General features: G+C 40.4%; 1 protein-coding gene across 2 annotated transcripts in view; it reads right to left on the reverse strand.

Moving 5' to 3' along the window:
• The window catches only part of HSD17B4 (hydroxysteroid 17-beta dehydrogenase 4), a 171341-nt gene that overhangs the window by 51712 nt on the left and 101540 nt on the right, over nt 1-18089 (reverse strand). For both annotated transcript variants that reach the window (XM_033929033.1, XM_033929032.1), the window contains exons 16-18: nt 13689-13792; nt 9502-9567; nt 4664-4733 (exon numbers count right to left, since the gene is read on the reverse strand). In XM_033929033.1, coding sequence (XP_033784924.1) covers nt 4664-4733; nt 9502-9567; nt 13689-13792 — 240 coding nt within the window. The remainder of the gene's footprint in view (nt 1-4663; nt 4734-9501; nt 9568-13688; nt 13793-18089) is intronic.

Here is an 18089-nt window from a genome sequence, read left to right on the forward strand (position 1 = left end):
CTTCTAAACACTGACCACCTAAGGCAACATTTTAATAAGCACTAAATCTCATAAGCCTTCCACTTTGTTATTTAAAAGCAGTCTATTACATCTGAACCCAGCATTGTGGGAGTCCACATTATATTAATTATCTCAAATAACATCCTTATGTTATTTTGCCCAGAGGCAATCAAAGCAGAAAAATAACCTCTTGGCTGCGTAAGTGCCAAAAGACGCCAACACTGTCTACCTACTAGAACTTCTATAACAGTCCAGCGATGCTTCATGCACTTATGTAGGTTTCTTCCTGCAGTAATTGTGACAAACCATGGGGCAGTTTTGTACTCTTGAAACATTTTTCAAGTAAAAGATGATATACTGCAATAATCTGATCCTAATCTCTTGCCTTATCCGATACACAGAGAATACAAATTAGAAATACATACACAAAAATTAAACTGAACCCCCAAGAAGCCACACTGTGCATGCAGTACAACACCAGAGAAGCAGGAGATTAAACTTCCCCTGCACTATGCAAAATATAAAGGCCACCTTTTACAAAGCCATGGTATAGGTTTCTAGCATGGGCTGGCAAGGTACCGTATTTTTCGCTCCATAAGACGCACCTCACCATAAGACGCACCCCAGATTTAGAGGAGAAAAACAAGAAAAAAAACCCCAATCTGAACCAAATTGTGCACCCAGCTTCCCTCACTCCTTGCCAGGCTCTGCACCCTGTCCCCTCTCCCTGACCTGTAGTCTACCACTCCCTCACCTCTGGTGGTCTAGTGGTAGGCTGGGACAGGACGGATCCATCCCAGCTGACTAACAATTTTTTCCTCCCCCACCATGATATTAGTTTTTAAAACATGGCAAGCACACCCACCCTTCCTTTTAAAACATCCCCTGCCCCACAGTACCTTTTTAAGCGCCCCTTAAGCCTGGTGGTGTATGGGCCGGCAGGAGTGTACTGACTGAGCTGTTGCCTGGGCCCACCCTGCTTTCAGAATGGTTGCAGGAGCATGCTGTCCCGCAAGAACTGATGCAGTCATTCTGAAAGTGGCGGCCCAGTCAGTAGTGCAGACAGCACACTCTTGCCAGCCCATACATTGCCAGGCTTTTTACCATATACTCTTCAATTACCCTCTTTCCCTTTTTCTAGCCACTATTACTCATTTCTCTCTTTTTCCTCAGCCTTTCAGTAATTTCCTTCTCCTCCATGTCAAGCATTATTCCTCTCACTCCTCTCCATCTAATGTCTTCTCTCTTGCTCTCATCTCATTATCCCTCCATGCCTAGCATTCCTGTTTGTCTCCTCTGTGCACAGCATCTTCTCCCTTTCTCTCCTGCTACATCCAACATCTGTCCTCCATTGACCTATGCCCCACTGTCCAGTATCTACTATGTCTCTCAAGACCCGCCTTTCATATCCAGCATCTGCAATCTTTCCCTATATCCCCCAATGTCCAGCATATCCTGTCCATGTTCCCATGCCACTATGTTAACATTTCCCCTCAATCTATTTCTTTCCATGCCCAGCATCTCCCTTCTATCTCCCAATATTCACCATCCGCATATATTCTCCAATGTCTAATATGTCACCTCCCTCCATGTGCCCTTATCTCCTTTGTCCTTGTATTCAACATGTTCCTATGCCATATCATGTCGTTTCTTCCTTCCATGTACATATACACCCCACCATGTCTATTATATTCCTTCCATCTCCCTACATCTTCCCGTGTACAGAATCTTCTCTCTCTCAACTCCCACCTTCCATGTGTCCATCATCTATGGTCTCTCTCTCCTGATCTCTCCTTATATCTAGCATCTGCACTATCTTCCCATGTCTCCCCATTTCTCTTTTTGTTGTCCAAAATCTTCCCTCCATTTCTCTACACAAAATCCCCTTCCCTTGATCCAGGATCCATCCTTCCTGTACTTGATTCCCTTCCCTACCACAACACTCAAAATTTCCCTTCCCTCCATCCACAACCCTTGGATGCAATACGTCTCCATGATCCTCTCCTCCGCCCTGGGTCTAACACATCTTCATCTCTCTTTCCTTCCCTCCTCTCTGGAATCCAACTTCTCCAGACAAAAGTGAGAAAAAAAAGAATTTTATTTTTAATTTAGGATAAAGTATTATAGCTGTGTTAATAGAGGTTAATAAATATACACAAAATGGAAATGAGATACCTTTATATTGGACTAATTTTAATACATTTTTGACAAGCCTTCAAAAACCAACTCTTTCTTTCACAGGACAGAAGAGGATACCATAACTGCAGTATACTGTCCTGATCTGACACAGGATATTTTGGCCTCAGAAAGTTAATTTTAAAAAAGCATTAGGCTAGTCTAAGTATCTTATTTCCTACTTTCAAGTACCTGAACTGCATATGCGTGGGAGTGCCAGCATTGGCAGCTGAAGCGCGCTGCTAACTTCTGCACTACTTAAATGGAATGGTAGGGGGATTGGGCAGTGGACCTCTTTGGCTGACAGGGCTTGGGAATCACCACCAGTTAATTCAACCAGTGCTACAAATTTGGAGGGAATTTAAGTTCAAAGTGGGGGGCCAAGGCCCTCACATGGTTACATTCCTGGAGGGTATAGATTTTGAACAGGGTGGACAAACATACTCTCATACACTCTCATGCCCATCCCTGCTGTCACTGATGTAAATAAGGTATTTCTGGAATAGCTGTGGGGTTGAGGTGTATCTAGAGGTGGACTCGTGAGGTTGAGTGAGTGGGAGCCAAGATAGTGGGTGTACTAAAATTTTCCTCTCAAAAATTGGGCCCTCTTGGCAGCTCTGCATGTGTAAGTGTAAGTGCTAGCACGTACATGTGGAAGAGATGCCACCATCTGCATATATCACCAAACATCCTTATACATACTTTACAAAAAGCTCCATGTTTGGCAGAGCCTTTATAAAATACTCAGAAAATGTGAATGTGCTGACGCTACCCTTTTAATGACTTGCCTAAGTGAACTAGATAAGAATTTAATTATGAAGTTATATTTCAAAAATAAAACAACAAAATTCTGTAGAGATAATGTTCTTATATTTCCAGATTTAGCGAGAGCAACTGGCAGCTACATTTGTTCTAAAATTTCCATGTAAATGTATAATTAAATTACAAGAGAAGGAATTTATTTTTTGGGATCCTACACAGCTTCAGCAATTTTTAAGTTTTTGTGAACAGGGAAAGAATGTAGAGAAATAATTTGAAATAGGTCTTTATTGAGAGTCAAGTTATTAAAAGGCACTAAAGAGTTTTAACTTGAGTTTTCTCAAGTTAATTTAGTTACTATTTGTATTACTTGAAGCAATTATGATAACTCCACCAATTTAATGTGGGCTAGAAGGAATTCTGTTAAAATTTTAATTTCCTTTTATGTATGATGTATTTCTTTATCTTGTACTGTTCTGAAGAATTGTATATTCAATAAACTTAATAAAAAAGAAAAAAAAGAAAATGTGAATGTGAATGTGCTGACCTGGATATACCAACTGCCATGTGGAACCCAGATGCAAAATGGGGCTTTAGGTCTAAAATAGCTAACAAACAAACACACGCCTCTTTAGCATTTTTGCTGCTCTTATTGTTTCAAGTTTCAAGTTTATTATGGGACTTGATAAATCGCTTAATCGGATATTCTAAGCGATTTACATTTAAAATTTACAATATAAAAACGAAGAACAATAACAATGCAATACATTACAATACATACAATTTAAATAATGGCTAAAAAACACTAAATTTGAACATTGTTAAACAAAGGGAAAGGAGGGATGAAATACAATTTTAAAGTAAAGAAGAAACATTGAGGGAAAATACAAAAGGGATATAGTTAAAACAGGTTTAACCAAATAAATATAATTCATGAAGTATAAAATTATGTAGAAAAGGCATCTTTAAAAAGGAAAGTTTTTAACTCAGTTTTAAATTTTCCAAGGTCTTTCTCCTCCCGTAAAGTAATAGGGAGGGCGTTCCATGTTTGCGGTGCCGTACAAGAAAAAATAAATTGTCTCCTTGTCATTCCAGAAAGCGATTACAACACATCTGTAGACTGAAGCCCACATGCCACCTCTCAAATGTTTATATTAAAATGGCAAAATAGCTCAAAGTAATATAAAATTGTCATAATTCCATAAATAAAAGTAAGGATTTAAAAAAATCAAGTTAAAGCATTGTGCCTTTGTTTATACGATGTTAATAAAACACTTTGGAGACAAACCTCTGGTTAAAGCACTACAGTGCTCCCCCGGTCATTTGTGGTCCCAGTCATTCGCGGTATTTTCAGACTGCGGGTGACCGGGCAGGAGAGAGCAGCCGGAGCACTCGCGGTATGACAGCAGCTCCTGATTGGTGAGGCCCGACTTTAGTGCAGGAAGAGGCAGTCGGAGCATGCCGCGAGTGATTTCCTTCACTCGCTGGCGCTCTGGCTGCTCTCTCCTGCTTCTCCGGCTACCCTCTCCCGTCTCCCCCCGCTAAAAACCATATTACGGTTTTTCAGCATTCGCAGGGGTTTCTGGAACAGAACCCCCACGAATATCGGGGGGAGTACTGTACTCATAAGTTCAACACTAAGGGGTGGAATAAAAGTATGATCCAACTTTTATCTTTTTAAGTCAGAGAGCCAACCATTCCAAACAAGAGCTCTTCATTAGATACTGACCTCCAAGAGCAGCAAAACCAGGGTCAATATGCAAAGGATTCCAGTCACCGCTAAGCCGGTACAATGCAGCCTGGAGATATAGAAAATAATCATCACTTTTTACATAATGAATGTGTCTAAACTTACTGTACTTGCACCACACAATGGAGATACATGATGAGCTATACTCCTACAGTTTCCATCAAGCTATACATAATAACCAAAATGTCGGTGTTATTTTCAGGACTTGTCATTAAAGTCTATACAATTGAAAAAAGAGCTGCCATAAGACTGAGATCAGACTGTCAGGAAGCATCCAGATGCCATGGACCAGTGAATACTGCTGCCCTCCACAGGATGGACAAATGGACTTAGGAAGCTTAGTAGGGCAGTTATCAGCGTCCCATAAAAATTTCTGGTCAAAGATGGTGCAAAACTTGCTTGCAAGCAGAAGTTCTATCTAAATGCCTAACAAGTTTAATTACATTATCTGTTTCCAGCAAGGGTATAAAATATTATTGAACTGCGGAACAAACCTTTTGTGTCTGATTTTGACTGCTTTCAGTGCTGTATAACCCCAGTTAACAGAAAACAGGTTTACTACCTACATCCAAATGGATCTGAAAGCCATTGGGAAAGAAAAAAAAAACCCAAAGTATTCACACAAATCAAAAACAGAAAAAAAGAAGTAAAATTTAAATTGAGAAGACGACACTGATGAAGAAATTCTGATTGACAGATGGCAAGAATTGATTGCCCTAAAGAAAATTATTAGAAGTGAACTACATTACACTATTCTATTACATTATTGTAGGGTACAATGTATTCCCAGAGATTTGGGAATAATGAAAGTACCGCAAATGTACAGAAATAAAATATTTTTAGACAAATGGTGCTCTATCCTTAATAAAATATTGTTATAACAAGTGTGCATTGGATTTTATGATTTTGCTAATTGGATAAAAAAATAGGTAGCATAAAAAGAAGTTGAAATTAAAACAAATTATTTAATGAAAAAGTCAATTTAGATAAGAAACAAGTGGAGTTTTGTAAAGACACCAAGAGAATGAAGGTTGAAAAAAAATCGAAAGAGATAAACAGATTATATATTTACCCGTGCAGAGAAGCAAAAGTCTTCATCAAAAGAAATGGAAAATTTAGTATTAATAGACCAAAGATAGTAAAATGAAAAGATACCAATATAAGACATAACAATAGAGAAAGAGAAAATAGAGACAGAACTGTAAGACATGACCTAGAGAAATAAAGTAGAGATAAAATCCTTAGCATGGAAGGAGGCCGTAAATGTATTATCTTTAAACATGATGGGCTACTTCCACTCGAAGTTTGGCCTCCCTGACTGCCGTTTTGACTGCTGCAGACCTCGCCCTATGTTCTAGTTTAGCTTCCCTAGTCTCCGTTTGTTTGTAGGAAATAAATGCTTTTTTCTTCTCCTTGACGAGGTGCGAGATTTCTGCGGAGTACCATTGGGGTTTGTTTCTCCGCCATTTGTGTACTGATTTAATGTAGAGGCTTGTCGCTTCATGTATGGTAGATTTCAGGGATGACTACATAGCTTCCACATCATCGGTCGTAGCTTGGTTTTGCAGTGTCTGGTGGACGAAATCTCCCATGCATTCGAAGTCAGTGCCTCGGAAGTTGAGTACTTTTGTTTTCTTGTTTGATCTAGGGAAACCTTTCCTGAGGTAGAACCACACCATGTTGTGGTCGCTGGAGGCTAGAGTATCTCCTACCGAGACCTTCGAGACGCTATCCCCGTTGGTGAGTACCAGATCCAGGATCACCTGGGCCCTAATGGGTTCCAATACCATTTGTTTGAGTCGTGCTCCCTTTATGGATGTTAACAGTCTCCTGCTGCCGCTGGTTGTTGCTGAGTATCATGCTCCAGTTTTATCCAGAAACATTCATGGGATAATAGCTTTGATTCCCACTATGAAAGGTGGTATACCAAGTACAAATAAACTAAAGGGCCAAAACCAGTGTTAGTAGGTTAATATATGTTCTCATTGATGGAATTATTTAGATGAAATCTAACTGCTAGTCATTAATTTGTGCAGTTTAGAATTCTGCTCATCTTACTACAATTATTGAATATTTATCAAAAACGACCATGCTCATAAATGCAAAAGCAAAATTGTGGTGGTCTCAAATGATCTATATAAAACCCATTAGCAATTAGTTCCACCAAAAGCAATCAATTTTCTTTTATTGTATGAACTCTGAGCCTCCTTTTCAGTCCTGTCTTGTTAGCTTCATCTATATGTCATAGAAACATAGAAATAGACGGCAGATAAGGGCCACGGCCCATCCAGTCTGCCCACCGCAATGACCCTTCCCCACCTAACTCAGTGAATAGATCCCACGTATCTATCCCATTTGGCCTTAAAATCAGGCACGCTGCTGGCCTCAGTGACCTGAAGTGGAAGATTGTTCCAGCAGTCAACCACTGGTGTCACTGTGCAGTTTCCCTCCCCTGATTTTCCACGGGTGCCCTGTGGTTACCGTGGGACCCTTGAGAAGGAAGATATCTTCTTCCACTTCGATGCGACCCGTGAGATACTTGAACGTCTCGATCATGTCTCCCCTCTCTCTGCGTTCCTCGAGTGAGTAGAGCTGTAACTTATCCAGCCTTTCCTCGTAAGGGAGATCCTTGAGACCCGCGATCATCCGGGTTGCCATTCTCTGCACAGACTCTAGTCTCAGCACATCTTTTCGGTAATGCGGCCTCCAAAATTGCACACAGTACTCCAGGTGTGGTCTCACCATGGATCTATACAATGGCATAATGACTTCAGGCTTACGGCTGACGAAACTCCTGCGTATGCAACCTATGATTTGCCTTGCTTTGGAGGAAGCTTGCTCCACTTGATTGGCAGCCTTCATGTCCTCACTGACGATCACCACTGTCCTCTTTTTTGAAATGGTATTTGTCTCTTGAGAAGCAGCTGAAAAAAAAAAAATGGCTTGCCATACAGCCTGACAAGAGACAATTGATTATGGACATCAGACTGACGTTAGTAATAATGTAGTTAGATTGTTCAACAATTAATAAAGCAAACTGTCAAGTTCTGTTTCCTAACAATTTTGGAGTAAAGCCAGTAGGCAGGAAAAGATAATGCACATTCCTCTTGCTTGATCCAAGCAAAAAACACTTAGTAAAAATGTTTTTAGGTATATTAAATGCAAAAAGCCAGGAAAAGAGTGTCCTGGAAGAAGTGGTGGAGACAGAGACTGTGTCTGAATTCAAGAAGGCATGGGATAGACACGTGGGATCTCTTAGAGCAGTGGTTCTCAATCCTGTCCTGGGGACCCCCCAGCCAGTTGGGTTTTCAAGATATCCCTAATGAATATGCATGAGAGAGATTTGCATACCTGTCACTTCCTTTATATGCTAATCATGCATATTCTTTAGGGATATCTTGAAAATCCAACTGGCTGGGGGGTCCCCAGGACAGGGTTGAGAACCACTGTCTTAAGAGAGAGGAAGAGATAATGGTTACTGTGGATGGGCAGACTGGATGGGCCATTTGGCCTTTATCATGTTTCTATGCTTTCATGTAAAGCAAATAGAATGTTAGGAATTATCAGGAAAGGAAAACAAAGTTGAGAATGTTATATCACTCCATGATGTGACTGCTCCTTTTTAGTTGCTGCATCTCAAAAAAGATAGAGTGGAATTAGAAAAGGAACAGAGAATGGCAATACAAATGATAAAGGGGATGGGAAGACTATGAGGAATGGCTACCGTAGCTGGGGCTCTTTAGCCTGGAGAAGAGACAGCTCAGGTGGGGATATGATAAGAGGTCTATAAAATACTGAGTGGAATGGATAGATGCGAATCACTTGACTACTCTGTCCAAAAGCATTAGGACTGGGGGGGGGGGCATGTAATGAAGCTGTTAAGTACAGATTTCCCTCCATATTCGTGGGTTCGACACTCGCAACTCCGGTTATTCACGTGTTTGCACTGCATTTTAGAATGCCGCTCTAAACAAAGCAGCCTCACTCACACGGTTTCATCTCACCCTGGGACAGAGTTGACTCCGTCCCGAGTGACATCATCCTGGGGTGCCGAGAGACAAGTTTGCCTCCCAAGAGAAAAAGAGAAGTGTGTGACTGAGTTTTGCTGCAACTACACCAGTAGTCTCAAACTCAAACCCTCTGCAGGGCCACATTTTGGATTTGTAGGTACTTGGAGGGCCTCAGAAAAAATAGTTAATGTCTTATTACAGAAATGACAATTTTGCATGAGGTAAAACTCTTTATAGTTTATAAATCTTTCCTTTTGGCTAAATCTTAATAATAATATTGTCATTTATAGCTAAAGAGACATATGATCAAGAAACTGTTTTATTTTACTTTTGTGATTATGATAAATATACCGAGGGCCTCAAAATAGTACCTGGCAGGCCGCATGTGGCCCCCGGGCCGCGAGTTTGAGATCACTGAACTACACCAAAGATACTGTATGAAGTCCGGGGGCATTGTCCAATACTAGCCTCCTCCCTGGTGCCTAAATTTCACACACTACCCAAACAGGAGTTGGAGCAGTGGCAAGAAGACACTATACTAAAAATGGAAGACCTTGAGAATTGCTCTAGGAGCCCAGAGAAAAGTCAAAATTAAACATATGAAGAGAAAGGAGAGGGGGTGGGGGGGGAAACCCTTTTCAGCAGTAAGTGAATTAAAATGCAAGTGCAAATTCACTTGTATTGCCGATTCACCCTACTTATCAACAAAAAGCAAAAGGAAAAGTATTTGAATATTTATTTTATCTCTTAACAGTGTGTTGATCATTACAAGTTAAAAAAATAAAAATAAGAAACTGAAAATCTTACCTGATCAACAGAGGTAACATCACTGGCTATAACATCTGGGGGTCTATTAGGTGGATTGACTGTTATCTGGAAAAAAAACCCAAAAAACAAATAAAACAGCTGATTGCACATAGTTTAACACTTAAGTAATTCACTGAACAGAAACATCTATTAGGGTACAATACACACCTGGAAATAAGCCATAAGAGATTGAGACAAGGACACAATCTAGTTTGCTGTCCCAGACCATTTTAACACCACCTCCCTCCAAGCTAAGAAGCGATGCTAGTTATCTTGTAATCCAAAATTAATTTCCATCTTCAATATATTATGAATATTTAAGTGCACGGGAAAGTTAAAGACGACAAAAGCCAAAAAATTTAACAATAGTTACCTGAAATGTAACAAAGCATTTTCATTAAGCAATCTCAGTCCACTATGACAATTTTATTAGGCTTCAAGTCTGCAGACAAAGAAACTGCTGGGTAAGTGGTCAGGAATTTAACTTCATTGGGAGAATAAGATTGTAGTTTTTCTAAAACCATAAGGAAATGTTATCGCTATTACAGTTATTACTCAGTTCGTCATCTGTAAAACAAAATGTAAGAGTTCTTGAAAAGCAAGGATTCTGGAGAGGAAGTGATGTCATTTGCACAGATGGCAGCCTGAGTGATTAACTCTGAAGATACTCACATAATATTGTGCATTCTTTTGCTCCTTCACGTGCTACTTACCTCCTGGCTGATATGGGGCAATACTGTAAAGCTCCACAGTCAGAACTGTCCGCTTGAAAACAGCAAAGTGACATCAAAACCTACTCACAGGCTGCATCATCTTTGGCAGTGCAATACGAGACAATGATGGCCATGGTTGATATGGGGCAAAAGAACTCTTCAGCACCACAAGAAACTGAATTTGTACTCCTCCGAGTGGAAATGTGAGAATGGATCCAAGAACTAGAGATGTGGGAGATATTGGGTATAGATTAGCGGCAGCTGAGATACAGCTGGAGGTTCATGAAAAGGAGCAGGAGCAGTGGCTAGAAGACATTACACTAAAAATGGAAGATCTTGAGAATTGCTCTAGGCATTGTAATATTTGTCTTCATGGAACCCCGTAGTATGGAGGTGGTTGGTCTTATTTTAGAGCGAACATTGCAGCAAGATGGAGAGACTTCCTCTGGGACTCCAGCAGGTCTGGATCATGCACACCATGCACTGGATCCGTGGGTGGGGAGACCCATGGACCTCATTATCTGCTTGCATAAATATGGAGAAAAAGATAGTCCTTTGAGTGGTGGGGCGCAAAGGTGATGTAGTGCACTGGGAAGACTCGGATGTTGAAATTTAACTTGATATTGCTCACACTGGACATATAGACAAATTAAGGTTTCCCGAATAGCTGAAGAAATGGGCATATTGGCAGATACAGTTTGGAAAATAATTCATGAAAAGTTGGACATTTCCAAAGTTAGTGCAAGATGGGTTCCAAGAATGCTGATGCCATATCAGAAGGTCACAAGGTTTCAGTGCTGTTAGAGAAACATAGGAGAACTTGAAGATGCTCTATGCTCTATGAAGACCAAGTGAATTTTTCATCGTTTGGTGACTGGACACGATACTTGGGTTTATCAGAGAGATCCTAAGTCCAAAATGGAGTCAATGTAGTGGAAGCATAAGTCATTTTCCACCAATAAAAAGTTCAAGACCGAAAGATCTACAGGCAAAGTCATGGCAACTGTCTTCTGGGTTGATGGACTTTTGCTTCAGCAGTTCATACCACACAAGACAATCATAACCAGGGAGAGTTATGTCAACACAATGATCACTTTGCAGAAGCCAATCAAGGAGAAAAGATGAGGAAAACTCATAGCAGGTGTGTTGCTTCTTCACGACAATCACAGGCTGCCATCCAAGAATGTGGGATTCAGCAACGGAACCATCCAACCTACAGTCTTGACCTGGCTCCCTCAGATTATTTCTTATTCTGAGTTTTGAAGAAATCTCTGTGGACAGCAGTTTTCAAGTGATGAAGATGTCAAGAAAGGTATGACATCCTGGTCTGAAGGCCAAACAGGTAAATGAAATATCTAATGTGAAATATCATTGTAACCAATTTAGAATGTAGTCGACCTCAGTTGATAAGAAAAATCACATTTCTTCACCTCTTTGATAAGTATGCAGAAGGAACTGCTTAGTTTGCAATAACTTCAAACAGAGTAATTGGGTTTCTACTGAGTAAAAAGAAGAATTTCCTTTTTCATTGGAAGGGGCGTGTGTGGGGGGGAGGGGCTGGAATGAACATGGAGGATCCTCCACAGAAATGCCAGCTAACTTTAATAGCTTAAAAATTAGAAGACTGGCCTAGAGCACCTTAATTCAGGTCCCAAGTGAATCCCCAAAAGGCAACTAGGAAAAATCATCAATATCCTGATACCAGAATTCAGTTGAAATATACCTAACAGAGATGAGACTACAGTTTAAAACTGAAAACAATCAATGGTTCTCAAGTCAAGCATTAGGAATTCCCAGCCAGACAGGTTTTCAGAATATCATAACATTTTTTTAACTCTTTATTAATTTTCCATTCAAAAACAGTGCATTAAAATATACATATAATTGACTTCAAGACAGCACTTACAATTGATCAAAGAAATACTACAAAACATTCCCCCCACCCTAATTCAAGAACAAAAACAAAGTGGATACATACAGTAAAAATCATAAACAGCACTTTCATTTGGTCAATGAATACAAGAAAATATAATACCCCCCTCCCTCCCACCCACCCTCCCTCCCTGGATATGTAAATCAAATAGGAAATAAGGGGATAATCCAGCTAATCATTGTTAACAAAATTTGTCACGTAATTTCTGAATTCATTTTCTCATATTTGTAGCATAAACATAAAGAACCCCATCAAAAGGAGAACTTAAGTCTATCTCAATTTTTCGTAACCATTTGCATGGCTATCCCAGTCATTATGGCAAATAGTCTACTTTTATATATATCCAATGGAGGTTTAGGTGACAACAATGTACCACAGATCACCATCTCATAAGACAATGGAATCGAAGACTCCAGAATCAAATTGATTTGTCCCCATATTGATTTCCAGAAGTTGAGTATCAAAGGACAAAAGAACAACAAATGATCCAGTGTCCCTATTTCAAGATGACAGATTTTGAACTGTCTAACTTCTGCAAACGAAATGGGGTCCCAAAAACTCTATGCAACAGAAAAAACCAAGTTTGTCTCATAGAGGATGAGATGTACAGCGTCAGCATCTGAGTCCAAATCCATGGCCATTGAGTAGCAGAAATCTGCTGCTTTATCTCAATGCTCCAAATGTCTTTTAGACTAGTTTTAGGCTTCCAGAATATCATAACATAACAATTCATTTATATACCGCAACTACAGTGTGGTTTACAATTCTAAAATAATGCACATTCACAGTGAATTACAATTCAACCATTTAAAAAATTTCTCAAAAGATAAGTTTTTATCAATTTCCTGAAGATTAATAAGTATCAGATCTTAGAATCAGATTAGCAAAGTTATTATCCCGCAGAGCCACCTGATAAGCAAGAAATTCTATTGAAAAATCATTTATATAGGCAGCCTTTTACTGAAAGGAAAGCAAATAGTCTAAAATCATGTGCAAAGCGCTGTCAACAAACTTAAGGTGACCAATGATGTAGGTAGGAACCAAACCATTCAGTGTCTTATAGGAATTGCAACCAAATTTTAATATTCTCGCTTCAATCTGTAGCCAATGTAAACGCCAATAATAATCCGATATATGATTGAATTTCTTCAGATTAAATATCAGTCTAACAGCTATAATTTGCATTCTTTTGATGTTCTTTTTGCATGAAACTAAATAAATCAAATTACAGTAGTCTAAAGTGTTTAAAACTAGAGATTGAACCAAAAGCCTGACTGCATTAAAACTAAATTAAGATCACAAGGAATGCAACATACATAAATAACGAAATGAATATGCACGAGACAGACTTGCATAAAAGAGAGGCAGTGCATAGAAGTCTCTCTCATGCATATTCATTGTGGAGATTCTGAAATTCCAGTTGGCCTCAAGGACTGGGTTCAGAACCACTATTTTATATTATTCTATTGCTCAGAAACATCTTTGACTTGAGGCAAGAGTTTATGGAGATAAATTAATGAAAAAAAGAAGTAAATATTTACCTTTGCTTTATTTGATATCCGTTTTCCACCAAAACCTCCAGCTCCAACAACAAACAAAGTGAACTGATTATAGCAAATAAGTTCCTTCCCACAGTATGTATGGACTGAAACAAAAGTGATAAAGAAGTGTGTGTCTTTCCAAAATATGTATGATATATTTTTGCTAATCTGCAATAGGTGTTTTCCACGTACAGCAGGATTGATCAGCTACACAAATAGGTGATATCACAGAGCTCAAAAGCTCTAAGCATTCGCAGCTCCTTCCATTAACAGAATTCTCCTCGGCTCCTCAATTCTATAGCTCAATAACTAATCGGGGAGGTGGGAATGATTCTATACTTGATCAATCTTACTATCTAAGGAAAGCACCACTGCTTTTTCTGTTCACAAGACAGATTTGAGTCAGGCACATATGTAGATAACTCCCAAGCTCATGAGCTTGAGCTGCAAACTCTCACAGATTTACAGGTCTGCACAGTTCAACCAAATGCACAACCCCTCTTACCGTGGAATGATCCAAACCCGTAGTGCGAGATAAAGCTGTGAAGTAATAACCAGTTCACTGCTTTACAAACAGTATTCAGAAAAGCAGCGGCTCTGATTTGACGAGATTTCATTTTGGATAACCAAAGAAACATTTATTGATTGGTTTAATAACTACTTTGTGTCAGCAGCAAGAGCTCATTGTAGAGAAGATGAACAGGAAGAGCACTGAAGAATTGGATGTAAAATGTGGCCAATCTCTCCTCACTTACCTTCCCCTATGCTTCCCCTCCCCCCCCAACCATGAACTCCCTCTTATCTGTACCTTTCTCCTCCACTGCCAATTCCAGACTCAATCCCTTCTATCTTGCTGTACCATATTGCCTGGAACAGACTACTTGAGTCAAATACATCAAGCTCCGTCTCTAGCAGTATTCAAATCCAAGCTAATTGAGATTGCTTTCAACTTCTAATTCCCACTAATTGTAAGATACTTATGATCATCGTATTCTCTCTGCAAGAAACTCCCCAACCTGAATCTGCCACATTTATTCTTTCTGTCTTAATTAGATGGTAAGCTCTTCTGAGCAGAGACCACTACATGTTGAATGAACAGCGCTGCAAAGGCCAAAATCCATGGGACCAGGCATATTTCAGTTTTGGGAATTTTTTGGGTTTTGGAATGGTAATGGTCAGAAAAACACAAGACCATAAAGTTGCTCCCAAACTTTTTTATTTTGAAATAAGGCAACACTTCAAGCACTTCAAACAAAACTGTGGTACTGGAAATACCTTCAACTATAAATGAAGCTTCAACATGCATCATCTTTAGTCACACACAGTTCTTCTTAGCCAAAAACATCTTAACATGCACCATCTTCAGTTTGTATTCGGCTGATGATGGTGCAGGAAGAGTTGCAGTCTTTTTAAAGACTTGTTCCAGTGTCATCCGTCTAATTAACAAAGGCTTCTGTCTCAGTAGTCTCTCTTTGATCGAGTACACAGGTATAATCTCATGCTCACTGATAAATGCACGTTATTCCATGCCAGCAATAAACTGGTCACACATTTTCACCATATCATCTATAGAGATTTTTTTCTCTGGTGTTAACAAGGTCTTCATCAGCACTACTAGCCTCGGGCTTTTCTTTTTATAACACCATTTCAGCAATCTCGCCATCACTGGAGGAATGCACAACAGGAATGAACAAAATTTGTCAATATTCAGCACGTCATTAATATCAGCTGCCTCTAACATTAAACTTTTTCAGATGATAGACTTCTGGCATAAGCAATGAGGTTTGATATCATCATCATTTCATCAATGACTTGGAAAGCTTCAAGTCTTCCTGTAGGGTTAATTTCCATCGAACACTGTTCCTGGCAAAGTTTCTGCCAAGCATTTTTAATGCTGATTTAGTTACATCTTTCCAGGAATTGGTGCATAAATAGCATCCTTAAGACTGAACTCCTTGAGAAAGTCTTGAATTTTTATGCCTCTGTTAATGGTATCAAGCACGCAATTCAGAAAAAAGTCTTTATACTTAGTCTTCATGGAATATAAAATTCCTTGGTCACAAGACTGTAGTAAGGATATCACATTGGGTGGGATGTAAATGGCAGAAACATTATTTTTCACAAGACGTTCTTGAGGTGGATGTACAGAGCAGTTGTCTAGAACCAGTAAAGCTTCAGTGCTCTTCCTGTTCATCTTCTCTACAATGAGCTCTTGCTGCTGACACAAAGTAGTTATTAAACCAATCAATAAATGTTTCTTTGGCTATCCTTGCTTTCTTGTTAGCATAGTAATCCACAGGTAGATGACGTACACCTTTGAAATATCGGGACTCTTGACTTTTTCCAATCACTGCCAACTTTGTGTGTGCCTGCAATATTGGTACATGCAAAAACAGTCACCCTGTCCCTTTATGTCCTTAAAACCAGATAGTGCTCTTCATCAGTTGTTGTCAGTGTTTTCTAAGGCAAAACAAAGCAAGGAGAACTGCAGTAAAGCACAGTTACTTACCGTAACAAGTGTTATCCAGGGACAGCAGGCAGATATTCTTGACTGATGGGTGACGGCACCGACGGAGCCCCGGTACGGACAATTTTAGAGCGATTGCACTCTAAGAACTTGGAAAGTTCTAGTAGGCCGCACCGCGCACGCGCGAGTGCCTTCCCGCCCGACAGAGGCGCGCGGTCCCCAGTTAAGATAAGCCAGCTAAGAAGCCAACCCGGGGAGGTGGGTGGGACGCAAGAATATCTGCCTGCTGTCCCTGGATAACACCTGTTACGGTAAGTAACTATGCTTTATCCCAGGACAAGCAGGCAGCATATTCTTGACTGATGGGTGACCTCCAAGCTAACAAAAAGAGGGATGGAGGGAAGGTTGGCCATTAGGAAAACAAATTTTGCAAAACAGATTGGCCGAAGTGTCCATCCCGTCTGGAGAATGCATCCAGACAATAATGAGATGTAAAAGTATGAACTGAGGACCAAGTAGCAGCTTTGCAGATTTCCTCAATAGGAGTGGAACGGAGGAAAGCCACAGACGCTGCCATAGCTCGAACTCTATGGGCCATGACAGAACCTTCCAGTGTCAGTCCGGACTGAGCATAACAGAATGAAATGCACGCTGCAAGCCAATTTGACAACGTACGTTTAGAAACAGGACGTCCTAATTTATTCGGATCAAAGGACAGAAAGAGTTGGGGAGATGATCTGTGGGGCTTAGTACGCTCTAAATAGTAAGCTAAAGCCCGCTTACAGTCCAAAGTATGCAGAGCCTGTTCTCCAGAATGAGAGTGAGGTTTTGGAAAGAAGACAGGCAGAACAATGGATTGGTTGAGATGGAATTCAGAGACAACCTTAGGGAGAAACTTTGGATGTGTACGCAGAACCACCTTGTCATGATGAAAGACTGTAAAAGGTGGATCCGCAACTAGTGCACTAGTGACCCTCCTGACAGAGGTTAGAGCAATAATGAAGACCACTTTCCACGTGAGAAACTTGAAAGGAGCTGTAGCCAAAGGTTCAACCGGAGGCTTCATTAAGGCGGAGAGAACCACATTAAGATCCCAGACTACAGGGGGAGCTTTAAGAGGTGGTTTCACATTGAAAAGACCCCGCATGAATCTGGAAACCAAAGGATGAGCTGAAAGGAGTTTTCCATGAACTGGCTCATGAAACGCAGCAATAGCACTGAGGTGGACTCTGATGGAAGTAGACTTGAGACCAGAGTCAGACAAAGAAAGAAGGTAATCCAACAAGGTCTCCACTGCAAGGGACGTAGGATTATGATGATGAAGAAGACACCAGGAAGAAAATCTTGTCCACTTCTGATGGTAACATTGCAGAGTGGCCGGTTTCCTGGAGGCATCCAGAATAGAACGAACGGGCTGAGACAAAAGAGTATCATTCGAAGTCAGCCCAAGAGATACCAAGCTGTCAGGTGCAGAGACTGGAGGTTGGGATGCAGAAGGGTCTCCTGATGCTGTGTAAGCAGAGAAGGAAACAAAGGAAGAAGAATAGGCTCCCTGGAACTGAGTTGAAGTAGAAGGGAGAACCAATGTTGCCTGGGCCATCGTGGGGCAATGAGAATCATGGTGGCCTGTTCCCTCTTGAGCTTGAACAAGGTTCGTAACATGAGAGGTAGCAAAGGGAAAGCATACAGGAACAGATTGGACCAATCTAGGAGAAATGCATCCGCTACCAGACAGTGAGGAGAGTAGAGTCTGGAGCAGAAGAGGGGCAGCTGGTGATTGTGAGGAGCTGCAAAGAGGTCTATCTGAGGAGTGCCCCACTGAGCGAAGATGGACTGTAGAGTTAAAGGACTGAGAGTCCACTCGTGAGGCTGGAGAATTCTGCTGAGTTTGTCCGCTAAGGAATTCTGTTCTCCCTGAATGTAGACAGCTTTCA

The sequence above is a fragment of the Geotrypetes seraphini genome, chromosome 1, assembly GCF_902459505.1.
Source record: "Geotrypetes seraphini chromosome 1, aGeoSer1.1, whole genome shotgun sequence".
NCBI classification, from domain to species: domain Eukaryota; kingdom Metazoa; phylum Chordata; class Amphibia; order Gymnophiona; family Dermophiidae; genus Geotrypetes; species Geotrypetes seraphini.